Source organism: Lithobates pipiens, unplaced genomic scaffold, assembly GCF_037356315.1.
Source record: "Lithobates pipiens isolate NorthernLeopardFrog02 unplaced genomic scaffold, aLitPip1_a1.2 Scaffold_8, whole genome shotgun sequence".
In the NCBI taxonomy this organism is placed as follows: Eukaryota; Metazoa; Chordata; class Amphibia; order Anura; family Ranidae; genus Lithobates; species Lithobates pipiens.
In genome coordinates, this window is record NW_027507903.1 from 308444589 (window position 1) to 308472575 (window position 27987).

The 27987-nt window shown below is 44.1% G+C and overlaps 2 protein-coding genes across 2 annotated transcripts in view; one reads left to right on the forward strand and one right to left on the reverse strand.

Moving 5' to 3' along the window:
• Positions 1-27987, reverse strand: part of ARHGEF37 (Rho guanine nucleotide exchange factor 37) — a 155777-nt gene that overhangs the window by 121910 nt on the left and 5880 nt on the right. The window lies entirely within an intron of this gene.
• Positions 3813-5773, forward strand: LOC143963143 (uncharacterized). The gene is made up of 2 exons (XM_077472707.1): positions 3813-5438; positions 5618-5773. The coding sequence occupies exon 1, from the start codon at positions 3905-3907 to the stop codon at positions 5435-5437; it is 1533 nt and encodes a 510-aa protein (XP_077328833.1). The 5' UTR covers positions 3813-3904; the 3' UTR covers position 5438; positions 5618-5773.

Consider the following 27987-nt stretch of genomic DNA (forward strand, 5'->3'; position numbering starts at 1 on the left):
TCATATTATATGGTTTTGGTAAATCTGAAATCTGAAGAAAATCTGATAGTGTGTATGGGACTTTAGAGAAAATCATCATGAACATTGGTGCAGAACTAACTTCTCCTACATGGCCATAATCTTTGAGGAGCTCTCTTCTTGACCTTTGTCAAACTCCTACCTCTTTAACCGCTTCAGCCCCGGAAGATTTTACCCCCTTCCTAACCAGAGCACTTTTTGTGATTCGGCACTGCGTCGTTTTAACTGACATTTGCGCGGTCATGCGACGTTGCACCAAAAACAAAATGTACGTCCTTTTTCTCCCTTCGTCTTTCAGGACAGCACCTGGAGAGAGCGCAGCTCCACCCACTTTCCCAGGAAACACTGCAGATCACTTTAAAAGACCGGACACTTCCACCATGGCCTCAGTTGTAGTGTTTCCTCCGACCATGGTGGAAGCGCTGCAGGGAACCAAGGGGTGCTGCGCTCTCTCCAGGTGGGGAGGGCTGGAGGCATGCCATTGTTGCGCGGTTGGTACAGACCTGGCCAAGCTTCCTCCCTTCACGCGTGGGGGTTGCTTCGGTGCCCGCTCTCCTTCATACCCAGGGGGGTCAGGCTGTGGAGGTTCCTCCTTCCTTAGACCGGCGGCTGGGCTTGGTACGCGGCCGAGATTCATATCTCGCACCGTTCGTCAGGCTCATGTCTTCCGGGTCCGGATGGCGAGTGCGTCATTTCCGGCCGGGGCGGAACTTTCGTCGGCGCGACGCGGCTTCCGGTTCCGGCCGCTGGAACGCAGGGAGAGGGGGCTGGTCTCCTCGGCTGACATCACTTCCGGGAGGCACGAATTTCAAACAAATGGAGCGCCCAGACGCCATTCGATCCTTTCTGACGATGGAGGAGGATCAATCGGCGGTGGCAGGAGCAGGAGCCACAATTGTCAGCCAGGCTCAGGTAAGCAGAGGCAGCGGTCTCTGTCATTACTGTTAGAGCTTGTTTGTTTTTTCTCCCTTCCTGACTTGGGGAAGCCTGCAGCATTGTTTTCCTAGAAATGTTATGTAGGAATAATGCGTTTAATGTTTGTTTAGTGAGTCTGTGGGGGGATTCACTGGCTGAAGAACAAATAGAATGGGAAGTCAGTTAAAATCTGTTCTATTTGGCAGCATATCTTCTTGTGTCTACTTGGTTTTTTACAACTCAGGTTTTTGGCATCCTTTTTTTCTTGGTATATTTAAGAAAGTAAAGGAAAAGTCCAAGCATGTGTCCCCTCCTAGCAAGAGAAGGTGCCCATCATGTAGAAATGTTCTTAAGGATTCCTGGACTAAGGTGCTTTGCAGGTCTTGCATAAGCGACCTAGTCAATGAAGAAGCAGCCTCCGTTACCCCTGCGGCTCAGCAGGGAGAGTTACTAAGTTCTTTCAGGAAAGAATTATCAGACACTTTTGAATCTTTCCGGTCTTATTTAGACAGACGCCCAGCTGCGGGTCATAGCTCAGCGCCCCGTTCTCACCCACCAGCACCTACACCCAAGGGGGGCAGTGACTCGGAGGAGGAGGAGGAGCAAGCTTTATCCTCTGTTTCAGAGGAGGAGGCAGAGGAAGCAAAGGAGGCTTCCGATTCTTCATCCCGGTATAAGTTATCCTTGGAGGAGGTGGATGACTTACTGAAAAATATCCACACGACTCTAAATATCACAGAGGATAAGAAGGCCCAACTGTCACTACATGACAAGATGTTTCAGGGTTTGGGCGAGGTGAAACGCAGAGTTTTCCCTGTGCATAAGTTTCTGTCCGAAACTGTCAAGAAAGAATGGAGAGATCCTGAGAGGCCTCCTTTCTTTTCTAGGTCGTTAAAACGCAGGTTTCCCTTCGAGGAGGATAGTTCACAGGTGTGGAACAAGAAGCCTAAGCTCGACGCAGCTTTTTCCCAGGTCTCAAGGAATACGGATCTTGCGTTCGAGGACATGGGTATCCTCAAGGATCCCATGGACAAAAGAGCTGATTCCCTGCTAAGGAAGGCCTGGGACTCAACATTAGCAAACCTTAAGCCAGCAATGGCTTCAACTGTAGTAGCCAGAAATTTAGAACACTGGCTAGAACAGCTAAAAGATCATATTGAGGCAGGAACACCTAGAAAGGATCTGCTTGATACTTTGCCTGTTCTCTTAAAGGCAGTAGGGTACATGGCGGATGCCTCAGCAGAGTCAATTAAAATGTCAGCCAGGTCCTCAGCCCTTATAATCTCAGCCCGTAAGGCTTTATGGGTTAAGACATGGGCAGGAGATACTGCTTCAAAAGCAAAGTTATGTGGTCTTCCGTTCGAGGGAGACTTGGTATTCGGCCCTGACCTCGAAGCCATTCTGGATAGAACGGCTGACAAAAAGAAGGGTTTTCCTACTAAAAAGAAGGTGATTCCCCAAAGCACAAAGAATTTTCGTGCTTTTCGAAAAACCTCTGAGACAAAAGAGTCAGGTTTTAAGAGACCCTGGAAGCCTCAGAGGGGAAGGGGCAAGTCGGGAGTGTTATTCCGTCCCCCTACTCCGACCCCAAAAAAACAGTGACAGTCTTCCAGCTGTGGGAGGGAGGTTACAGGCCTTCCTTCCGCAGTGGAAGTCAGTGACGGACAGTCTGTTTATCCTCAGTATAATAGAAAGGGGTTACAGACTGGAATTCGATCACTCCCCTCCCGCACGGTTTTACGTAACCCAGGCTCCTCAGGACCCAGAGAAGTCTGTAGCCATGATCTCTATTCTGGGGGAACTGATGCAGCAAAAAGTGATCATGGATGTTCCCCCCGAGGAGAGGGGATTGGGCTGTTACTCACACATTTTTCTTGTAAAAAAACCATCGGGCAAATTCAGACTGATCCTGAATTTGAAGGTTTTAAACAAATCAATCAAATACAAGAGATTCAGGATGGACACAATCTTCTCAGTAGAGTCTTTTGATGCCAAATTGTTTCATGGCGTCCATAGACTTAAGAGATGCTTATCTCCATGTGCCCATGGCCATAGCTTCACAGAGGTATCTGAGGTTTACACTCAGGACAGGAGGCTCGGTGATACATCTCCAGTTCAGAGCTCTCCCGTTCGGCCTGTCCTCATCCCCAAGGATTTTTACCAAGGTCGTAGCAGAGGCCCTAGCCCCCCTCAGGGTAGAAGGTATATCAATCATTCCATACTTGGATGACCTTCTAATCTTTGCCAATACAAAACAGCTATTGGAGAGGGACCTGGGGAGAACAGTAAGACACTTAGAGGGCCTCGGATGGCTAATAAACAGGAAAAAATCAAGCATGGTTGCATCCCAGTCGATAAAATTCCTGGGGTACACCATCGACTCCAGGCAGGAAAGGATTTTTCTACCAGTAGAGAAGATAGAAAAGGTCATGAGTGCTGTGAAGAGGACCCAGACAAACCTGCCTATCTCTGTCAGGGCAGCCATGTCTGTATTGGGCCTCCTCACATCATCCATTCCCGCGGTGCAGTGGGCACGCTTGCATGCAAGAGAGCTCCAACAGGCAATTCTGTCAAATTGGTCCTACGGGGACTCCCTGGAGAAACAATTCAGGATGCCCCCTCAGGTCCAGAGAAAACTCTGGTGGTGGAGAGATCGCTCAAATCTGGACAAAGGTCTACTTTGGTGTTTCCCGGTAGACCTGAGGCTGACTACAGATGCAAGCTCCTGGGGGTGAGGCGCCCACCTAGAAGGGCAGATGGCCCAGGGGAACTGGACAGTCAGGGAGTCCAGGAGGTCCTCCAACTGGAGGGAACTCAGGGCTATTCTGCTTGGGCTATGGGCCTTCAGAGGAGTGGTTCAGGGACTCCATGTCCAGATCCTCTCCGACAACGCCATAGCTGTATCATATATAACAAGGCAGGGGGGCACAAGGAGCAAGGTGCTGCTATCCTTGGCCAGCCAGATTCTGTCATGGGCAGAGGGCAACCTGAGGTCCATATCAGCAGTGCACCTCAAAGGGGACCTAAATGTGGTAGCAGATTTTCTGAGCAGGGAAAAAGTTCGGGAGTCAGAATGGAGTCTGAACCACAAAGTTTTTCAAGAGCTGACTGTGAGATGGGGCCTTCCTCAGATAGACCTTTTTGCATCACGAAGCAACAACAAGGTGAGGGCCTTCTTCTCTTTAAACAGACAAGATCAGGCAAGCGGACTCGATGCCCTAGCACACCCGTGGGATTTCCACCTGTGCTACGCTTTTCCCCCCTTTCAATTGATCCCTCTGGTTCTAAAGAAATTGCAGGGGGAATCCACGAGTCTAATCCTAGTGGCCCCCTTCTGGCCCAAAAGGTCATGGTTTGCTACCATACAGAGGATGGCGGTGGGACCCCACTGGGTTCTTCCGCTTCGAAAGGATCTCCTAACCCAGGGACCTCTTCAGCATCCGAACATCGGGCAACTCAATTTGACCGGGTGGTTACTGAGGAGCAAATTTTGAAGAGAAAAGGGTTATCTGATAAGTTAGTCACAACTCTCCTAGGAAGTAGAAAAGATACTACTAGGGCAATTTATTTCAAAACATGGAAACGGTTTAACTCCTGGTGCCTGTCAAAGGAATTCCCTCCCCAGGAGATTTCTTCAGTTCTTGAATTTCTCCATGAGGGCATGGAACTAGGGTTGGCAGCCAGTACCCTAAAGACACAGGTGGCTGCTTTATCAGTTTTCCTTGAGAGACGTTTATCTCAAGAACATCTTATTATTAGATTTTTTAAAGCTCTGGCCAGAGCTAGGCCCGTACCATTTAAGTTTTTCCCTAGATGGGACCTGTCCTTGGTTTTACGGGCATTGACAAAGGAACCTTTTGAACCCCCAGCAGCAGCGACTCTCAGGTTGTGGTCGCTTAAGTTGGTCCTGTTAGTGGCCATTACATCTGCTAGAAGAGTAAGCGAACTACAGGCCTTATCAATAGTGGAGCCTTTCTGTTACATATTCCCGGACCGGGTTGTTCTTAAAACTGACCCGGGCTTCCTTCCAAAGGTCTCAACAGCCTTCCATAGGACGCAAGAAATAGTTCTGCCCACCTTTTGTCCTTCACCTGCAAACGCTACAGAGAAATCTTTCCATACCCTAGATGTTAGAAGGTGTCTGTTACACTATCTAGAGATCACACGTGAGTTTAGGAAGTCAAACTCCCTTTTCATAGCGTTCTCAGGACCACGGAAGGGCTATAGTGCGTCCAAAAATACTATAGCTAGGTGGCTACGAATGGCTATTAGGGAGGCCTATAGTGCATCCGGGCTTGAACCCCCCGCAGGGGTTGTCGCCCATTCTACTAGGGCAGTAGCAACTTCCTGGGCGGAAAGAGCAGGAGCCTCTCCGAATCGAATCTGTAAAGCGGCTACGTGGACAAGCTTCACCACCTTCACACGCCACTACAGGTTGGACCTGCTCTCAGCTTCAGACCAGGCCTTTGGCAGAAAGGTTCTGCAGGCGGTGGTCCCTCCCTAGAGTAAGTACTCTCTTATCATCTCCAGGTGCTGTCCTGAAAGACGAAGGGAGAAAAACCCTAGTTAGACTTACCGGTAACGGTATTTCTACGAGTCTTTCAGGACAGCGCCGATGACCCACCCTATATTGTGTTTGATAAATGTGGTGTTATTGCTATGTTTTCTGCTTATTTAATTTCAGCATGGCGGAGGTACTCTATGAACAACTGAGGCCATGGTGGAAGTGTCCGGTCTTTTAAAGTGATCTGCAGTGTTTCCTGGGAAAGTGGGTGGAGCTGCGCTCTCTCCAGGTGCTGTCCTGAAAGACTCGTAGAAATACCGTTACCGGTAAGTCTAACTAGGGTTTTTTTCCCATAAATTTCTTTTGGTGCTATTTGATCACCTCTGTGGTTTTTATTTTTTGCACTATAACCAAAAAAGAGCATCAATTTTGGAGAAAAAAAAGCAATATTTTTTACTTTTTGCTATAATAAATATCCCCCAAAAATATATATAAAATTTTTTTCCTCAGTTTAGGCTTGTATTCTTATACATATTTTTGGTATTTTTGGTTTGCGCAAAAGTTATAAAGTCTACAAAATAGGGGATAGTTTTTATGGCATTTTTATTATTTTTTTTATTTTACTAGTAATGGCAGTGATCTGCGTTTTTCATCGTGACCGCAGCATTATCTCAGACAATTTTGACACATTTTTGGGACCATATACATAATACAGCAATCAGTGCTATAAAAATGCATTGATTACTGTAAAAATGTCACTGGCAGGGAAGGGGTTAACACTAGGGGCGATCAATGGGGATAATTGTGTTCCCTCGTGTGTGTTCTAACTGAAGGGGAGAGTGGACTGTTTAGGGGAAAAGATAGATCGCTGTTCATACTCCGTGTGCCCGAGCGATCGCAGGAGCCCGGCAGTGATTGTGACTGCTGGGCACTCGCATCGGCTCCGTGGGCGAGCAGGGGCCACAGGGCAAAGCGACGTTACATAACATTGTTTCGCCTAATCGAGCCATTCTGCCACAATACAACTGAAGCGTCTGGTCGGCAAGTGGTTAAACAAGTTTCCATGAGTGTAGATTATTTTTCTAATTAAACATCTGTGGAGCAATTGTGCCTGGCACAGGTTAATTCAACCATAGGGATGGTCTCAAAGAGTATATTCACTCTGTGTGGTCTATGTACATTACAGGGATTTTACCAAATGTTGTTGTGGATTCCTAACTTTTTTTTATTCTGAAGAAATCACTGTTTGTCTGTGTCCATGTGGAAAGTGAACATGTACATAGTTACATAGTTAGTCAGGTTGAAAAAAGACACAAGTCCATCCATTTCAACCACAAAAAAAAAAAAAAAAAATTATATATATATATATATATATATATATATATATATATATATATATATATATATATATATATATAAAAAAAATAAATATCATACCAGCCCATATACCCAATTCTATACCCACAGTTGATCCAGAGGAAGGCAAAAAACCCCAGCAGAGCATGATCCAATTTGCTAAAGCAGGGGAAAAAATTCCTTCCTGATCCCCCGAGAGGCAATCGGATTTTCCCCGGATCAACTTTACCTATAAATGTTAGTACCCAGTTATATTATGTACACTTAGGAAATAATCCAGGCCTTTCTTAAAGCAATCCACTGAGCTTGCCAGAACCACCTCTGCAGGGAGTCTATTCCACATTTTCACAGCTCTTACTGTGAAGAAACCTTTCCGTATTTGGAGATGAAATCTCTTTTCCGCTAGACGTAAAGAGTGCCCCCTTGTCCTCTTTGTTGACTGTAAAGTGAATAACTCGACACCAAGTTCCCTATATGGACCCCTTATATATTTGTACATGTTGATCATATCCCCCCTTAATCTCCTCTTATCAAGAGTGAATAAATTCAATTCCTCTAATCTTTCCTCATAGCTGAGTTCCTCCATGCCTCTTATCAGTTTGGTTGCCCTTCTCTGTACTTTCTCCAGTTCACCGATATCCTTTTTGAGAACTGGTGCCCAAAACTGAACTGCATATTCCAGATGAGGTTTTACTAATGATTTGAACAGGGGCAAAATGATATTTCTCTCTCTGGAGTACATACCTCTCTTATGTATGAGAGTGGTTTCAAAATTATGAACCAGCTGCTGTACCTGCAGAGTTTTAATGAGGAAAGGTGCAGGGTCTTCATCCCTTTAGATGTGATTTCCTATTGGAAGCACGATATCTCACCAAAAATTACATTTTGTTGCAGGGATGCCTGAAATCTGACTTGTAACTTAGTGCACACTTCTGGGAAGATCAGTAAGCCAAATTACGCAAGCAGGAAATTATGTTTTCTGGGGGGTGTTCTATATACATTCTGTGTACAGAACACCTTCAGGTAGCCATATTGCATTGCACTTTACAGGAAATTACAGCTGCAGATTGAAAAGGAAAGGTAATTTTCAACAACATTCAATTACATTATGACTTGTGTTGCAATTGTATTTGCTATATTATTATTTTTTTGTTATTTGCTATTTTTTCCCACAAAAGTGGAGTTACTCTTCAACTGCATAAAAGGAATGAAAGCTGTGTGCTTTAAAATAGACTTACCAGCAAAAGGTTTTTGATACATAGTCATGGAAATATGTCCACAACCCTCTACACACACAATAACAAGGACTTCATCAATGTACCTACTATACCACACAAAGTCCAAGCTGAAGGGCCTTCTACCTGCAGAGATGTGTCTCTTCTCCCACTACACCATATAAACTTTGGCAAGATATAACTTGTCTCATAGAATCTCCACATCGCTGCAGGTAAACTCCACAAAATAAAAGGTAGTAAGCAGGATTTCCACGGTCATCAAAAAAAATAAAAATTGTACAATGTTAGATTATATGCTGTAAGATTTTCATTATTGCTTCAAAACAACCAATTGTTCGGGGTCAATGGCTTGGAAAGTATTAAAAACAAGGTATCTGCATGATAGCAATGAACGTTTTGCAGAAATAACTGCAGCTTACATGCTTCATGAAAGCCTTCTGTTTAAGAAACTGTTAATTTACCCATTCTGACCTCCATAACACACAATCTTTTTGCCCATTCAGACCTCCATAACACACAATCTTTTTGCCCATTCTGACCTCCATAATGCACCATTCTTTTTGCCCATTCTGACCTTCTTAATACAACACCATTCTTACATTAGAGCAAAACTCTGTATATGCTCCAGTTTGGTTAGCGCCAGAGCTTAAGCAAGGTCAACAGAGTAGTCTACCTCTCACATGACAGTGTTTAAGTCTGATCATTGGCCTGACACTGCATCATGGGGTTGTGACAGGGTTGAACCATACCATTGCTTGACACACTTTGGCCTACATAGCAACTAATAGACAGGTCCAGTGAGTTTCAGTCCCATATCTATTGCTCCAAACTTGAATTATAACTAAAAGACTTTTTTTTTCAGTTTTGGCTAGAAAGCAGGGGGGTTAGAACACCTGTCAGTTTTTATTGCTGTTTGCACCCCTGTTAAGGAGATTTGTCCTGTTTGCCATTATCATTGAAAGTAAAAGTAAAAGAAAATCCCAAATTATGGGTTGTCCCCAGAAATGTAATAGAGGGGAAATCTTCCAATGGGGATTCTAGTTCTGATGACCTGGGGATTCCCAAAGAATTCCCTTTATTTGCAGGGATTTCCTCTCCAATCCTGTTTTGGCTATGGGACAGGAAGTGAAGGGAAATCTCTCCAATGGGACATAGATGGTGAAAAAATCTAACAGGGGTTAATAACCTCCTTTACCCTATCCAAAAAGAAAAAAAGGGTTTTGCCTATAGTTTTAATTTAACTACCCCCCCCCCCCTTTAGCTGACATACCCACACCATTACCCCCTTTACCTAAAGGTCATTGGGGTGCGTATCGGAACAGCGCCCCCTTGCCCTTACCCATATACAGTATCTCACAAAAGTGAGTACACCCCTTACATTTTTGTAAATATTTTATTATCTTTTAATGTGACAACAATGAAAAAATTAGACTTTGCTAGAATGTAAAGTAGTGAGTGTACAGCTTGTAAAACAGTGTAAATTTGCTGTCCCCTCAAAATAACTCAACACACAGCCATTAATGTCTAAACCACTGGCAACAAAGTGAGTACACCCCTAAGTGAAAATGTCCAAATTGGGCCCAAATAACCATTTTCCCTCCCCGTGTCATGTGACTCATTAGTGTTCAAGGTCTCAGTAGTGAATGGGGAGCAGGTGTGTTAAATTTGGTGTTATTGTTCTCACACCTCATACTGGTCACTGGAAATTCAACATGTCACCTCATGGCAAAGAGCTCTCCGAGGATCTGAAAAAAAAAATTGTTGCTCTACATAAAGATGGCCTAGACCAGTGATGGCAAACCTTGGCACCCCAGATGTTTTGGAACTACATTTCCCATGATGCTCCACTACACTGCAGTGTAGATGAGCATCATGGGAAATGTAGTTCCAAAACATTTGGGATGCCAAGGTTTGCCATCACTGGCCTAGACTATAAGAAGATTGCCAAGACCCTGAAACTGAGCTGCAGCACGATGGTCAAGACCATACAGCTGTTTAACAGGACAGGTTCCACTCAGAACCTTGGTGGACCAAAGAAGTTGCACGTGCTCAGCGTCATATCATGAGGTTGTTTTTGGGAAATAGACGTCTAAGTGCTGCCAGCATTGCTGCAGAGGTTGACGGGGTGGGGAGTCAGCCTCTCAGTGCTCAGACCATACGCCGTACACTGCATCAAATTGGTCTGCATGGCTGTCATCGTAGAAGAAAGCCTCTTCTAAAGATGATGCACAAGAAAACTCGCAAACAGTTTGCTGAAGGCAAGCAGACTAAGGACATGGATTACTGGAACCAAGATAAACTTATTTAGTTCAGATGGTGTGAAACGTGTGTGGCGGCAACCAGGTGAGGAGTACAAAGGCAAGTGTGTCTTGCCTACAGTCAAGCATGGTGGTGGGAGAGTCATGGTTTGGGGCTGCATGAAAACTGCCGGCACTGGGGAGCTACAGTTCATTGAGGGAACCATGAATGCCAACATGTATGTGACATACTGAAGCAGAAGATGATCCCCTCCCTTTGTAGACTGAGCCACAGGGCAGTATTCCAACATTATAACGACCCCAAACACACCTCCAAGATGACCGCTGCCTTGCTAAAGAAGCTGCGAGGGTAAAGGTGATGGTCTGGCCAAGCATGTCTCCAGACCTAAACCCTATTGAGCATCTGGGGGGCATCCCCTAACAGAAGGTGGAGGAGCGCAAGGTCTCTAACATCCACCAGCTCCGTGATGTCATCATGGAAGAGTGGAAGAGGACTGCTGTGGCAACCTGTAAAACTCTGGTGACCTCCATGCCCAAGAGGGTTAAGGCAGTGCTGGAAAATAATGGTGGCCTACACAAAATATTGACACTTTGGGCCCAATGTGTACTCACTTTTGTTGCCAGCGGTTTAGACATTAATGGCTGTGTGTTGAGTTATTTTGAGGGGGCAGCAAATTCACACCGTTATACAAGCTGTACACTCACTACTTTACATTGTAGAAAAGTGTCATTTCTTCAGTATTGTAGCATGAAAAGATATAATAAAATATTTACAAAAATGTGAGGGGTGTACTCACTTTTGTGAGATACTGCAGTCACAGTCAACTCAGGATGGATGGATATAACTTTTCTCTGGAGAATAGTTTGTGGTCAGCAAAGACCAGTTTGAGGACAATACTATTGACAAATCTGATAATAGGTATTGGTATCTAGGTTACATTAAAAACAAAGTTTGAGTATTCTGCAGGCACTGTCATGTGTTGGTCAGTTCACACGCTCACTCTTATGCCGCGTATACACGACCGGACTTTCCGGCAGAAAAGGTCAGACGGGATCATTCCGTCGGATATTCCGATCGTGTGTGGGTTTCATCTGACTTTTTTCTTCAAAAATTCAGACAGACCTAGAAATAGAACGTTTCCGACGGCATCAATTCCTATCGGGAAAACCGTTCGTCTGTATATTGGTCCGACAGACCAAATACGACGCAAGAGCAGCTATTGGCTACTGGCTATTGAACTTCCTTTTATAGCCCCGTCAGATGTCATCACGTTCAAAACGAGCGGACTTTGGTCTGTTCGTGTGTGGGCAAGTCTGGTCGGTCGGAACGCCGTTGAAACTCCATCGGGAAGACCGTCTGACCTTTTCTGACGGAAAATCCGGTTGTGTATATGCGGCATAAGAGACACAACTGCAAATTTGTGTTGGGGAGCGAGATTAGCAGAGAGCGTGTCTATTCAGTGTACAGCTCTGCATGTTCCTTCATTCCTCTGCCTATGTGGAGGGGGTTGCGTGCTTTTCCTCCAATCAGCTCTCACACAGTATAAGCTAGACTCCACACCCACTGCTGAATGAGGAAACAAGATTTCAAACAGATGGAAATGGAAAGACAGCAGATATACATGTAAAACTTATGTAGGGAGATTTGTTTCCTCTCTGTGTATCATCTGAGGCTGTTCACTTCACTGGGTATAGGAGAGGGTTTAGATCCATTTTAAGGTTTTTCTCCTTAATGTATTCTGTGTTAAAGTGAAAAACCTTTTGTGCTGCAGGTCCCCCTATTTATTACCTGAGCCCAATCCAATCCAGTGATGTGCATGAGTGCAGCGGCTCCAGCTGCCCTTGCTTTCCTCATTGGACAGACTGATAGCAGCAAGAGCCACTGGCTCCCGCTCCTGTCAAAAGCTGTGACACGAGAGCGAGGGGTGGGGCCAATACTTATTGTCTGTGTCAATGGACTCGGGAGCGAGCATGCATGGGTGGCCCCAGGTAAAGCTGCTTTCTGTGGGGGCACTCGCTGCAGAGGAGGGGCCTGGAGCACTGGAAGAAGAAGGGGATCAGGCTGCTCTGTGCAAAAGCATTACACAGAGCATGTAAGTATAGACATGTTTGTTATTTTAATTGAAAAAAGGGGGTTTTATACAGCTTTAAGATTTACTGTTGATGAAGGGGGGGGGGAGCAACAGGAATGACAAGATTGTGTGGAGGGAACACAGCTTAGGGAGGGAGAAAAGAAAAGCAGGATAGGTGAAAGTACAGACTGTGCTGTCAGGGAGACACAAAAGAGTTAAACTTAAAGGGTAGTGTCTTATCTTATCTCCCTGATATTCTCTCCTTTCTGCTTCAGCAGCCTGTGAACTTCAGCACTATACAGCTTCTGTGAGCCTATGCCTCATACTTCTAGCTAAAGGCCAGCGTACATGATCAGAAAATTGTAAGAAAAATACAATGATGAAGTGATCGTACTATAGTATGATCGTTGGTACACAGCTTTTGAGACAATTCATGTGAAATTATCCAATGGGACAAGCACAGGAATGTTTCTTATACGATACCAGATCATATGATTTTCATTTAATCAGTATAGTTGTCCTTCGAAAATACAATACATCACTACCAAATTTTTATTCTGTTGCACGTAACTTTAGTAACCTCTTCATTTTCGATATGAGACTAGCATGCAAAAAAAATAAAAAAATGTCTGATAATCTCATTGTGTGTACAAGGCATAAGCCCTTGTACACACGGTCGGACATTCCGACGGAAAATGTCCGATCGGACCGTGTTGTCGGATTATCTGACCATGTGTGGGCTCCATCGGACTGTTTCCGTCGGAATATCCAACCGGCAAAGTTTTAAAGCTGGGCTATAAAATTTTCTGACAACATGATCCGATCGGACAAAGTCCGATCGTTTGTAGAGAATTCCGATCGGACAAAGTGCCACGCATGCTCAGATCAAATTCCTAGACCAAAGCTATTGGCTACTAGCCTGAACGTAGTCCCCTCGTAACTAAACGTCCTCACGTTATGAACGATCGGATTTTCCGACAACTTTGTCCGACCGTGTGTATGCAACACCAGTTTCGGACAAAATCCGTTGGACAAAATCCGACGGATTTTGTTGTCGGAATGTCCGACCGTGTGTACAAGGGCTAACACTTTTTCGTTCAACCCAGAGGGCTGAAATTGGCTTTTGTTGAACAGGCAGCTGTACACACTGACTGAATAACGGCATATTCCTGCTGAATCGTCTAATATTTGGATCGTGTGTACCTAGCTTAAGGCATACAATCAGGAATGGAAATGTACATATTTTAATTATCCACTTCAGCCTCGGACCAATAAATACCTTAAGGACCAGAGGTCTTTTTGCAATTTCGCACTGCGCTGCTTTAACTGGTAATTGCGCGGTCATGCAATATTGCACCCAAACGAAATTTGCGTCCTTTTCTTCCCACAAATAGAGCTTTCTTTTGATGGTATTTGATTGCCTCTGCGATTTTTTTTTTTTGCGATATAAATGGAAAAAGAGCTATTTTCTTCTTTTTGTTATAAGAAAAATCGAATAAACTAAATTTTAGTCATACATTGAGGGCAAAATTTATTCAGCCACATGTCTTTAGTAAAAAAAATGTCAATAAGCGAATATTTTTTGGTTTGCGCAAAAGTTATAGCGTCTACAAACTAGAGTACATTTTCTGGAATTTACACAGCTTTTAATTTATGACTGCCGATCTCATTTCTTGAGGTGCTAAAATGGCAGGGCAGTACAAATCCCCCCCAAATGACCCCATTTTGGAAAGTAGACACCCCAAGGAAATTGCTGATGGGTATGTTGAGCCCATTGAATATTTATTTTTTTTGTCCTAAGGGATTGAATAATGACAAAAAAAAAAAAAAAAAATTTTTTTTACAAAAAGTTGTCACTAAATGATATATTGCTCACACATGCCATGGTTATATGTGGAATTGCACCCCAAAATACATTCTGCTGCTTCTCCCGAGTACGGGGATACCACATGTGTGGGACTTTTTGGGAGTCTAGTCGCGCACGGCACCCCGAAAACCAATCACCACCTTCAGGATTTCTAAGGGTGCAAATTTTTGATTTAACTCCTCACTACCTATCACAGTTTCGAAGGCCATAAAATGCCAAAATAGCACAAAACCCCCCCAAATGACCCCATTTTGGAAAGTAGACACCCCAAGCTATTTACTGAGAGGCATGTTGAGTCCATGGAATATTTTATATTTTGCCAAAAGTTGCGGGAATATTACAAACTTTTTTTTTTTTGCACAAAGTTGTCACTAAATGATATATTGCTCACACATGCTATGGGCAGAAGTCAAATTACACCCCAAAATAAATTCTGCTGCTTCTCCCGAGTACGGGGATACCACATGTGGGGGACTTTTTGGGAGCCTAGCCACGTACGGGACCCCGAAAACCAAGCACTGCCTTCCGGATTTGAATATAAAATGCTATAAAAAACAAACTAACCAGAGTCACCCGTAACACTTATACGGTGATCAGTGGTGAAAGGGTTAACTAGGGGCAATCAGGTGGTTCAAATTTTTATTAGGTAGTATATGGGGGTCCCTGGCGCTATATAAAAACCTGACGGGGAACCTAAATAACTAACTGGCTAACCAGCGTCACCAGTGACACTTATACTGTGATCGCTGGTGAAAGGGGGTGAAAGGGTTAACTAGCAGCAATCAGGGGGTTAAAACCATTATTGGGTAGTATATCGGGGTACCTAGCGCTATAAAAACCTGGCGGTGAACCTAAAAAAATAACTAGCTACCTAGCGACACTAGCGACACTGATGCAGCGTTCAGAAAAATTATCGCTTAGTGACACTGGCAAAAGGGGGTGAAAGGGTTAACTAGCGGAAATCAGGGGGTTAAAACCATTATTGGGTAGTATATCGGGGTACCTAGCGCTATAAAAACCTGGCGGTGAACCTAAAAAAATAACTAGCTACCTAGCGACTGTAGCGACACTAATGGGGGGGTTTGTGTGCCTGTGTGTACCTACATGTCAGTGTAGTGTTGGTGCACACTTACTTTTACTGTTCTCCTCGTAGTCCGGTCAAAAAGACCGCCCCGAGGAGAATGACATCACTTCCTCCTTCCTGTGTAAACAATACACAGGGGAGGAAGCTTCTCATTGGCCAGGAGCGATCCAGAGGGGGTGGCCGAAAACCAACGGCCATCCCCTCATCACGGAGCGCTCCTGGACCGAATCGGACCGCCGTAACCAGCGGGAGGGGGTCCGATCGGACCCCCCACCCGCTGGAAGGCAATCACGTAGATGTACGTGATTATGCCTGCCTGTGCCATTGTGCTGACGTACAATGGCAATACGGCGGTCCTCAAGTGGTTATAGAAAGTTACATATAGGGGATGATTTACTAAAAGCAAATCCACTTTGCGCTGCAAGTGCACTTGGAAAGGCAGTCGCTGAGGGGGGCTGCTGCACATAGAAGGCTTTTTATCTTAATGCATTCTATGCATTAAGATAAAAAAACCTTCTGCCTCTACAACCCCTTTAAGCCTTGTACACACGATAAGAATATCGAACAAATGATCGCCTGTTTTCGAATAGGTTGCTAAAGTTATGAAAATTCTCGTACAACAGAATACAACTTTGGAAGTGATGTAATGTATTGTATTGTAATGCATTCTTTCATTTCCAAGCACTTGTGGTCTTGGTCACGTGATTTTTTGTACAAATACCATATTAATTACACAAAAATTGTTCGTTCTGTTATCGTACAAGAAATATTTTTGTGCTTGTCCCTTTGGATATTTTTGCAAGAACTGTGGTGATCGGCCCTCGAAAGCTGTGTACTAACAAATCAGATTATCTAATGATCTTTCCAAAAGCGGTATTTTTCGTCTGATTTTCTCATCATTTGTACTAGGCATTAGACTGTCATTAGCAGAAAGCAAAGTGAACATAAGTGATGACTCACCCGTGTGCTGCTGTTCATTCATTGGCCATTGTGTGCTTCTTGGCAGGGGTGTCTGGATCAACCACTTGTGTTACATCTCAATGGGATTTAAAGCTATAAATAAGAGTTATCACCAGAAGGTGACAATTTTTTTTTGAAACCCCTTACACCCTCCCCCCCCCCCCTCCTCGGGCCACATAGCACTAGGCCCTGTTTATATCTGTGTAGTGGTTTGCAAAAAAAGTTTATTTTTAATAGTTTTTATTTTTTTCTCTGCTATTTGCCATGTTATTATTATTATTATACAGAATTTATATAGCACCGAATTTTGTGCACAACTTTACAATATAAAAGAGTCAGTGCAGTTAAAATACAATGCTCATGACGGCATACAACCCAATAGACATAGGCCGGGAATACATGGGTCAAATTTCGAAAGAATTTTCTTTCGAAAATCTTATATAAGAATTTTCGTTCCCACCAATCGCCTGTTATTCTGGGGAAGAGAGACTAGAATAGTAACTGTCAGCTTCTATTGCTATGACAGCATTCTGGAGACAGGCCAGCTACTACAGTAGTCTCTCTTCCCTAGAACAACTAGCAGATAGTGGTTTGGTTTGGCCTAAGTCTTTCCCCCGCTGTACGGCAGAGGGTTAGAGCAGAAGAGGTACTGTATGTGAGTTGTGCTGTGCTCTGATGTCTACAGTTTATCTGACATGCCCCTATTCTCCTACTTTCTTAGCGTTAGCGCTTGTCTTGGGCAAGCACATTGACCTGGAGAAAATGATGCCGCATTACATATTTGTCTCCTTGATATTCTGTGGTCAGAAATCAGCGGGAGGCATGCAATCAACTAGGAGGTCGTGGCTTCTACAGTCCCATAGAAGGATGTACAAAGTGCTGTTTGCACAGTGCATTTTATATACAACTATATAGATCAGACCAAAATGAGGGACAAATAAGGTGGAATGAGGGACAGAGAGACATTGTTCCAAATCAGGACAGTCCCTCCAAATCCGGGACAGTTGAGAGCTATGCCCTGGGGAACCAGAGCAACAAACTAAAGGAAGTGAGACTTCTCTCAAATTGATACTAAACCTTTTTTTGTTTAATTTTACTTCTGAAAACCAAGACACACATGTAGTATATTGTCCACTTTCTACCTTCATAGCTCCCCAAGCTGCTCCCTGCATCTCCCTGTCTTCAGGTATCTCCTTTGCGCTAATTGAACACGGTTGGTTACATTATGCAATCAGCTGATTAAAATAAATATATATGTGCTAAACGGGTTGCTTGCCAACATAAATAAGTGATTCAACCAAACCTATTAAATAAACCTAATAACTGTTAGTGAAGGAGTTTTATTAGGTCTCCCTTGCATATCCAACTGCAAAGTAGACACTGGTGTGTGCAGGCTCTTATCCAGGGCTCACTAAAGAACACAGCGCCCGGCAAGTTACGTCCCTGCTGTCTCCTCCGAGCTCCATATTGACAGCTGCAGAAGCCAGTCAATCCCTTACAATCATCTTATCTCGCAACCAAATGTTTGTGGAGGGCAAAGACAGCAGGAAGGGGACAGTGGGGGGGGGGGGTTATAATTGTATTTTTTACCCTAATGCTCTGGCTAAGGTAACAGATACTGAGACTTTAATACTATTTTAAAGCGGTAGTAAACCCGCTATTTTTTTTTTTTTTTTTTAACACCTGCAAAGCAAAAGGCATAATGAGCTAGTATGCACCGCATACTAGCTCATTATGAAATACTTACCTTAGAACGAGGCCCCGACATCTGGCACGATCTACGCCGAGGGAGCTGACATGCTCCCTCTGTGTTTCTTCCGGGTATCGCGGCTCCGGCGCTGTGAGTGGCCGGAGCCGCGATATCGTCACTCCCGCGCATGCGTGCGGGAGATTTCATTCCGGCCGGCCGGACACTGCCGGATTTTCAGGCCGAGAATCCCCTCGTGCGCATGCGCCGCTGCAGTCAGCGGCGCATACCGAGGGGAATATCTCCTAAACCGTAAAGGTTTAGGAGATATTTTTTTTACCTACAGGTAAGCCTTATTATAGGCTTTCCTGTAGGTAAAAGTAAAAAAAAAGAGTATACAACCACTTTAAGACTGGCTCCACACCTATGCACTTTAGGAACACACAATCTGCAATACAGTTCTTTTTAAATGGCCCCTCATTTTACCTTACTAGTGCACCCCGGCCCAACAAAATGCAAAAAAAAGGAGCCATCTGTATGTTGGGCTGTGGTCCATCGAAAAAATAATGCATGTATTAGGTGTATTTTGGTGCTTTGGCAGCCTATTTGAAATAAATGGTCTGCCTAGTGCACAGAAATGTGCAAAGCTACACTTTAATGAATAATACATGTTTTTATATATATAAAATGTGATAGATGATGTTACACAGAGTAATGAAAGTGGGGTTCACACTATAAAAAAAATCACGAATGTCCGATTTTCCTTATTGTTTCACAGCAAAGCGGAACCGATGAACGAAAATTCATACGAAAATTCTCATACGACAAAGGCTTTTTTTTGCTGTTTATTGTTTCTGATCATGCGCAGTCTTTCATTTCTGATTTTTCTTGTACGAAAATCATACGAAAACGATAGACATTAACCACTTAATGACCACGCCATAGCTGAATGATGGCTACAGTGCGGCTCGATAACTCTGGGAGGGTGTACTATGACGTCCCAGAATCGCGCTCCCGTGTGCCCCCTGGAGCGTGCACACGGGAGTATCCATGACCGCCGGGTCCAGACAATGGCGTTTTACCACGTTATCCATCCCTGAAATGATGGAGTGATCACTTGTAAACAAACTGGTGTCATCTCCAGTTCCTCTCTCCCCACTCTGTACCGATCGGTACAGTGTGAGCGGAGAGGGCAGAGATCGGGTGCAGCAGTGCTGTGGGCTGGATCTGTAGTGTCCACATAGCTGCTCTGTGACAATTCGGGGACTCATCCATCCATCCATGCTCAGCCATCCCATTTATAATTAGCAATACTCGGCCATCCATCCATGCTCAGCAATACTCATCCATACACAGCAACACTCATCCATCCATCCATGCTCAGCCACCCATCCATAATCAGCAATACTCATCCATCCATCCAAACTCAGCCATAACCAGCCATACCCAGCTATCCATCCATACTCAGCAATACTCATCCATCCATCCATGCTCAGCCATCCATCCATACTCAGAAATACTCATCCATCCATCCATGCTCAGCCATCCATCCATACTCAGCAATACTCATCCATCCATCCATGCTCAGCCATCCATCCATGCTCAGCAATACTCATTCATTCATCCATGCATAGCCATCCCATCCACACTCAGCCATACCTAGCCATACTCGGCCATACCCAGCCTTACCCAGCCATACCCAGCTGTACTCAGTCATCCCATCCATACTCAGCTATCCCCATCCACAGCTCATCCATCCCCATTCATGCTCATCCATGCCACATCAGTTCTCATCCAAACCACATCCATGCCACTACAATGCCTCACAAAAGTGTAATAGTAGTCAAATTAGGTTTGAAATTTATGCCCCTAGAACACCTCCCTGCATGTTGGGCCTTTCTGTGGCCAGGCTGTGGAAAAGTCTCACACATGTGGTATCCTTATACTCGGGAGGAGTAAGGAGATACTATTTTGGTGTGTAATTTTTGGTTTGTACATGCTATGCGTTAGAAATATTGTATAAATGTACAACTTTGTGTAAAAAAAATGCTTTTTCATTTTCTATCCACATTTTCCTAAAACTTTTAGAATAAAATGACATGTTCAAAAGACTTATTATGTCTCATAGATTATACGTTGGGGTACTTTTTTCAAACATTATTTTTACCAAATATATTTAACAGTAGAAATTTTGGCCAAAATTTATGAAGAAAAATTACTAATTTGCTAAATTTTATAACAGAAACGAAGAAAAATTCATTTTTTACAGAATTTTCAGTCTTTTTTTCTTTTATAAATTATAGCGCAAAAAATAAAAAATAAACAGCAGTGATTAAATACCACCAAAAGAAAGCTCTATTTGTGTGAAAAAGGGACAAAAATTTCATATAGGTACAGTGTTGCGTGACTGAGTAATTGTCATTCAAAATGTGAGAGCACCGACAGCTGAAAATTGGTCTGGTTAGAAAGCAGTTAAACAAAAATTGCTTGTTCTGTTCTCGTACGAGAAACATTTTGGAGTTTGACCCTTTAGAATTTTCATACGAAAATTTGGAATCGGCTGTCAAAACGTACACACTATACGAAAATCATATAAAAATTATTTGGATGAAAATGTTCATCTGATTTTCTTATAGTGTGTACGAAACCTAGAATAGATACCTAACATGTCACGCTTTAAAATTGTGCACGCTAGTGGATTAGTGATAAACTACGGTACTTAAAAATCTCCATTGGCAAGGCTTTATATACGCCTTTACAGGCTACATATTTAGAGTTACACTTTCTAGTTCTAGAAACGTTGCTCTCGCTCTAACATTCTCTACAGTAAGCCCCGAGAAACACCAGCGAGTGGCGGAAGGCCCACCTCTTCTGAATGCGCTCCAGCGACGCATGAGCCACTCTGAATGCTTTCATGAGAAAGCCAGCCGGCGGCTGTAAAAATGATACCGGGGTTATGGCTGATATTTTCAGCCCTAATCCTGGTAAACCACTTCAAAGCCGCAACATATATATACGTATTACAGTCTTGAAGTAGTTTAACTAATTTTTGTTTAATTCTGCTTTAAGGGGCATGTGTCCCTCCAATTCCAATCTCAAAAAGTTATGTCAAAGTATAGGGGAGTTATGACAAAGTGCTGCACATTAACACGTGAACCGTAGCAAACTTTTGTTGTTTTACGTGCTTTTAAAATACAAACACGTGGATGAGCTGCATGTCACTGACAGAAGACAACATGAAAAATGCTGGTAAGCAGCACATACAGTGTACACCGTGTCATAAAACTGACCCGACCCTTTAACAGTGCCATGGATCATTTTACACCCTTGCTAAACAAGTCTGGTGCTCCTTGTTGAGTCAACAAATACCTCTGTTTTTATTTATTTATTGCTTACAACATAATACATTCCATTGTTAATCTCCATATCGACTCAACCGTCTTTCTCCCAAGAGAACTTATCCCAGCTTTCACGTGACTGTCCCTCATTCTGATCAGCAGGGGTTCCATGAGCATATCCTCTGCAGAATCAGACTTAACAGGTAAGGATGTCACTTCTGTATCATCTGCGTCTGGTCAGTTTCTTTTCCAGCCATGAGGTCTCTCATAGGCGTGCGCACAGGGTGTGCTAGGCGTGCCTGGGCAACTCCACGTGCGCGGGCACATGGAGTTGCGAACATGCCCGAGCCCATCCTTACTGGGGGTATACACATGCTGCGGAGATGATGCTATGCTTCACAGCTGTGACAGAAATTATACCCCAATAGCTTTCTGCGAATGGGGCTGCCGCTCTACGGTGTGCTGCTGCAGAAATTAGGGGGTTAAAGTGGTTGTAAACCCTTACAAACCACTTTGACCTACAGGTAAGCCTAGATTAAGGCTTACCTGTAGGTCCAAGAAATATCTCCTAAACCTATACGGTTTAGGAGATATTTGCCCGAAGACAGGCACCGCTGGTCTACGGCGCATGCGCCGTAGACAGCGGCGCGCAGGCACACTGAGCGCGTCATTTCCAACAATGGAGCTGCCGCGCGTGTCGGCTCCCATGCGCATGCGCGGGAGTGACACCATCGCGGCACCGCCGAATGACAGCGGCGGAGCAGCGAGACCCCACCGAAAAGATGGATGCACCGGACTACAGGGGACAGCGGTGACATCGCTGGCTCCTGTGTCAGGTAAGTGACACATAATGGGCTACTATGCAATGCATAGTAGTCCATTATGCTTTGCCTTTGCAGGGAATGAAAGAGGAAGTAAACTCATCAGGTTTTACTTCCTCTTTAAAGCAGGCCGTGAGGAGGTGATACAATGCCTCCTCACTGCCTTTCAAATGCTCTCTGAAGAGCAATCCAACCACGAATCACTCTTCGGAGACTAAAACTCATGTGAATGAGCCCTTAAAGGCATTTTTCATTTTTTTTTATGCCTCTGAACACAGCTCAGTTTCAGTCAGTGTGTCCATGCACATTGTAGTCTTTTGCTCCATATTGTAGAGCACCATTCAGGGGCATAAAAAAGTGCCCCAAACCTGCATTCAAAGAGGTGCTTGCTAGCATAATTTTCATACATAAACGTGGGTGAATGTGCGTAAATGGCCAGTTTACACGCATACACTTCTAAATACTATATGCCCATAAAGGAGTCACTTGTTATGCTGGATCTTTCTGCCACCTCTGCATTAAGCCTTATGTCCCGTACACATGAGCTGTATGCAAGCCAAGTTTGAGCGGAATTCCGTCGGAAAAACCATCCAAGATTTTTCCGACGGAATTCCGCTCAAACTTGGCTTGCATACACATGGACACACAAAAGTTCGCTGAACTTTCGTCCATCAAGAACGCGGTGACGTACAACACTAAGATGAGCCGAGAAAATGAAGTTCAATGCTTCTGAGCATGCGTCAAATTGTTTCCAAGCATGCGTAGGGATTTTGCGCGTCGGAATTGGAACAGACGATTGGAATTTCCGATCGGAAATTTTTCCAACCGAAAAATTGAGAACACGCTCTCTATCTTTTGCTGGCGGGAATTCGGCCAGCAAAAGTCCGATGGAGCACACACACGGTCGCATTTTCCAGCCAAAAGATCTCATCGGTCTTTTGCTGGCCGAATTTCCGATCGTGTGTATGGGGCTTTAGGCTGGCCATACATGTTCAGTTTTCTTGTACAACAGTCCTTTAGATTTACTAAAAAACATATAACATGGAGGTCAAAACTAAACAACACTTTTAATTGTATCCAATTAGGCAGGCCCTTGCACTACATAGTTGAAGGTACATTTAAAGAAAATTGTGCAGAAAAATGTATAAAGTATAGCTAGCCTATTACATTTTCTGCAGATTTTTTTCTTCAGATTTACAGATGTTAAATGATGTCCGATCGGACCATGTTGTCGGATAATCTGACCGTGTGTGGGCTACATCAGACTTTTTCTGTCAGAATGTCCGACCAACAAAGTTTGAGAGCTGGATATAAAAACATGTTCCAATTGGACTTTTTCCGATCGTTTGTAGAGAATTCCGATAGGACAAAGTACCACGCATGCTCAGATCAAATTCCGAGACCAAAGCTATTGGCTACTAGCCGCAACGTAGTCCCGTCGCAACAAACGAACGTCATCATGTTCCGAACGATCGGATTTTCCGACAACTTTGTCCAACCGTGTGTATGCAACACCAGTTTCGGACAAAATCCGTCTGAAAAAATCAGACGGATTTTGTTGTCGGAATGTCTGACCGTGTGTACAAGGGCTTAGAGTTTAAATGTGTATGCAATCAGGCAGGCCCTTGCACTACATGGTTTTGGTAAATCTGAAGACAAAAATCTGCAGAAAATCTAAAAGTGTGTATGGGGTCTTAAGCCTCGTACACACAATCAGATTTTCCACAGACAAAACGTCAGACTTTTGTCCAAAGGGCGTGGGCGGGGAGCTTGTCTTGCATACAAACGGCAAGGATTTGGCGGCCAACAAACACGAACGTTGTGACGTGCTACGTGCAATTTCAGCTCTTGAGCGCCACCCTTTGAGCACCTTCCGCTAATTTCGTGTTTTGGTGAGCATTCATTCCGAGCATGCGTGCTTGTACTTTGGACTTTTGTATGACGGACTTGTGTACACACGATACGAAAACCCGACAACAGACCGTTGTCCGCGGAAAGTTTATAATCCTGCCATCCAACATTTGTCTGTGGAAAGTCTGATGGAGCGTACAAACGGTTGGAATTTCAGCCAACAGTCATCACACAATTCTCGGCGGAAAATCCAACCATGTATACGAGGCTTTAAGCCCCATACGCACTATTCGATTTTCTGCAGATTTTTGTCTTCAGATTTACCAAACCATATAATATGAGGTCAAACCTTAAGAGTTAAAATTTGTATGCAATCAGGCAGGCCCTTGCACTACAAGGTTTTGGTAAATCTGAAGACAAAAATCTGCAGAAAATCTAATAGTGTGTATGGGGGCTTAAGTCTCCAATCTACGCAGAAGAAAGTAGGCAAGGAACATCCATGTGCAGCACAGCAACAATGCACCTGTTCTTCCTACGTCACGCGGAAGACTGCTATGCTCAGCTATACCCTTCCCATTATGTACACTTCCTGCATTACATTCCCAACACACAGCTGTCATTCTTTTCTGTATAGCACTAGAATGGGGATGAATCTGTATACATTTACAAATATCCTCCATGTATCAGGAATAAATGTTCCACATGTAACAAACTGATTGTCATCCTAGTCTTGTGCTATTCTGGCCCAGCCTACAGCCTGGTGGTCTAGACGGTCCTACCTTTAAATAGCTGGTGTTCCAGTGAAGGCTGTTTTTCCTCTAGTTGTCAGGGAAGGTTAATCATAAACCGATCGAAGGCCAGTCTTCCCAGCAATGTGCTGTGTGTTCAGCTATCAGCCAGCTCTGATCATACTGGGACTGTAGAGTGAAGAGGGAGGGACTGTACACAGCATGTACTCTGCAATCACAGCCTCACTGTGTTATTCCTATTCCGCACATCTCTACAGAAGGCATTACACGCCTAGCACAATGCTACAAAGATCAATTAGTAACATTTCTTAAAATATTGTTGCATTACTACCATTTTTTTAAATGAATTTATTATCTCTGTGCTTTCATTTAGAAGTGGCAGTTAAAGCACGGCTTTTTACAGAAGCCATGCTACACACGATCGAAATTTTTCAGACGACCGTTCGTCTGTTTTTTTGTTGCATGTTAGTCTCATGTCAAAAGCGAAGAGCTTACCCACTATACGAAAATTCTCGTAAGACAGAATTATTATTATTCACGATTTATATAGTGCCAACAGTTTACGCAGCGCTTTACAATGTATAGGGGGGACAACACAATTACAGTACAATACAAAAGTTACAGGAGGGCCCTGCTTGTAGAGCTTACCTTCTAAAGGGAGGGGGTACTAAAGGTAATAGCTGCAGAGAATGATTTGATGGGAGTGGAATTAAACTTCAGAAGTGACGTAATGTGCTGAATAGATTTTTCGTATGTGATCTTTCGTTTCTGAGCATGCGTAGTCTTGCTCTTACGATTTTTTTTTTATGAAAACCGTACTAATTAAATGAAAATCGGACGTTGAGTTCACATGCGTCAAAATTTTTTATAATCTGTCGGACAAAAAAAAAAAATCGAAAATCGGCTGTTGAAAGCACCGTACTAACAAGCGGAAAATTGGCAGATCGTTCATCGTATGAAATTTTACTTCCACTTTTCGTATTGCGTGTAGGGGCCTTTAGACATACAAGCTCTGCAAGCTCTTGGAAGGGATAAGGGACTATATACAAGATTTAAATAATGAGAACGGTATCATTAGCAGTAATCAGCATGGATTCAATCAGCATGGATCGTTCTTGCCAAACCAATCTACTAACCTTCTATGAGGAGGCGAGCTGCTATCTAGATAAAGGAAGGTCCGTAGATGTGGCGTATCTGGATTTTGTAAAAGCATTTGACACAGTACCCCATAAATGTTTACTGTACAAAATAAGGTCTGTTGGCATGGACCATAGGGTGAGTACATGGATTGAAAACTGGCTACAGGGACGAGCTCAGAGGGTGGTGATAAATGGGGAGTACTCGGAATGGTCAGGGGTGGGTAGTGGGGTCCTCCAGGGTTCTGTGCTGGGCCCAATCCTATTTAATTTGGTCATAAACGACCTGGAGGATGGGGTAAACAGTTCAATCTCTGTATTTGCGGACGATACTAAGCTAAGCAGGGCAATAACCTCTCTGCAGGATGTGGAAACCTTGCAAAAGGATCTTAACTGATTAATGGGGTGGGAAACTATATGGCAAATGAGATTTAATGTAAAAAAATGTAAAATAATGTATTTGGGTGGCAAAAATATGAACTCAATCTATACACTCTGGAGGAATCTTGGACCCGGGGGTCCTAGTAGATGATGGGCTCAGCAATGGCATGCAATGCCAAGTTGCCGCTAACAAAGCAAACAGAATATTGGCATGCATTAAAAGGGGATTAATTCCAGAGATAAAGCGATAATTCTCCAGCTCTACAAGACTCTGGTCTGGCCAAACCTGGAATATGCTATCCAGTTCTGGGCACCAGTCCTCAGGAAGGATGTACTGGAAATGGAGCGAGTACAAAGAAGGGCAACAAAGCTAATAAAGGGTCTGGAGGATAGTAGTTATGAAGAAAGGTTGCGAGCGCTGAACTTATTCTCTCTGGAGAAAAGACGCTTGACAAATTTCACTGCATTGCTGTGTGACTACTGGTGCCACTGTGAAAACAAATTTCCTCTGTTCTCAGCTGCATAAGAGCTGGGGGGGGGGGGGGGGGCAGTAATACACTGATCTTCCCAGGGAATGGCTGTGTGGGGGTGAAGGGGATGTCAGGGCAAATCTGATCATTGGAGGAGAGCAGGCTGAGTTCCCAGCACAGCTAGAGAACTGAACATGCTGTGTTCTCATGAGTAGTGCAGTCAGTTTTTATTAATAATAGAGCAGAGGGACTAGCAGGGACACCAGGGATTTCACACAAAAGAAGCAATACAAAGAGAACATGATACTTTACTAAATAATAAATATATTATACACCTCCTCTTGTGGAGTTCCCCACCAGCTCTCTGGGCTTCTCCTCTTCTCCATACGCACATGTGGGCTCGCTTCCAAGCTGGGCTGTGTGCGTCCAAAGATTGTTCACCAATCAGATAGATTTGACAATCAAATCACAGGATTTGACTGACAGCAGTAGGAGCCAATGGCTCCCACTTCTGCCTTTCTGTCCTGTGAATGCAGGGAGAGAGGAGAGAGGCCGTAGGCAGGTTCCTACAAAGAGGTTAAAGCAGAACTTCTCAATCAACACTGATTATATTTAATCCTTATGCTGCTAGCATTAGTAAATAGATCAGTGGTGGCCCGTCCATTAGGGGCGCCCAGGTTTTGCCACCTTTCTCCACTCCACCCTCCTATATGGTAATGGATAGATTTATGCACCGGGTGCATGAATAACAGCAGTGTTTTTTTTTTAAGCACCTGATTAAAGCCAGAGGCTCTAATAAGCATAAAAATTGTGTGGGCTCGGGACGCTCCAATCCCACCCAGGTGTGTTACAACAGCAAATGAACATTTGCTTTTGAAACACTGATCCTCAATCCAGCCAATCAGAAGCGAGTGTGAGACCCGTTTTCAGATTGGCCAAAAAGAGAAGACTCCCAATTGCCGCCGAGGAGGAGGGAGGATACGGAAGTCACTGTGATGATCCGAAGAACAAGGAGCCGCAGGAGAACAGGAGGCCGCTGACCATGGGAAGCCGTTGCCGAGCGGGGGAAGCCACCAGTGATGGGGTAAGTGCTACCAACTGACCCAGGGGAGGGGGGGGGGGAATATCTCCTAAACATGTACCGTTCAGAAGATATTTACATTAAATGCAGCCAGTGACATCACTGGCGCATGTTCTCTGAAGGAACGGGCACAGGTGCCGTTCCTTCCAAGTCCTGTGCTGTGATTAGTGGCTCCTGCGTGCAAGCATGGGAGTGACGCCATCG

Coding starts and splice junctions, on each gene's coding strand:
- LOC143963143 (XM_077472707.1), top strand. CDS start 3,905: ATGGGCAGAGGGCAACCTGAGGTCCATATCAGCAGTGCACCTCAAAGG.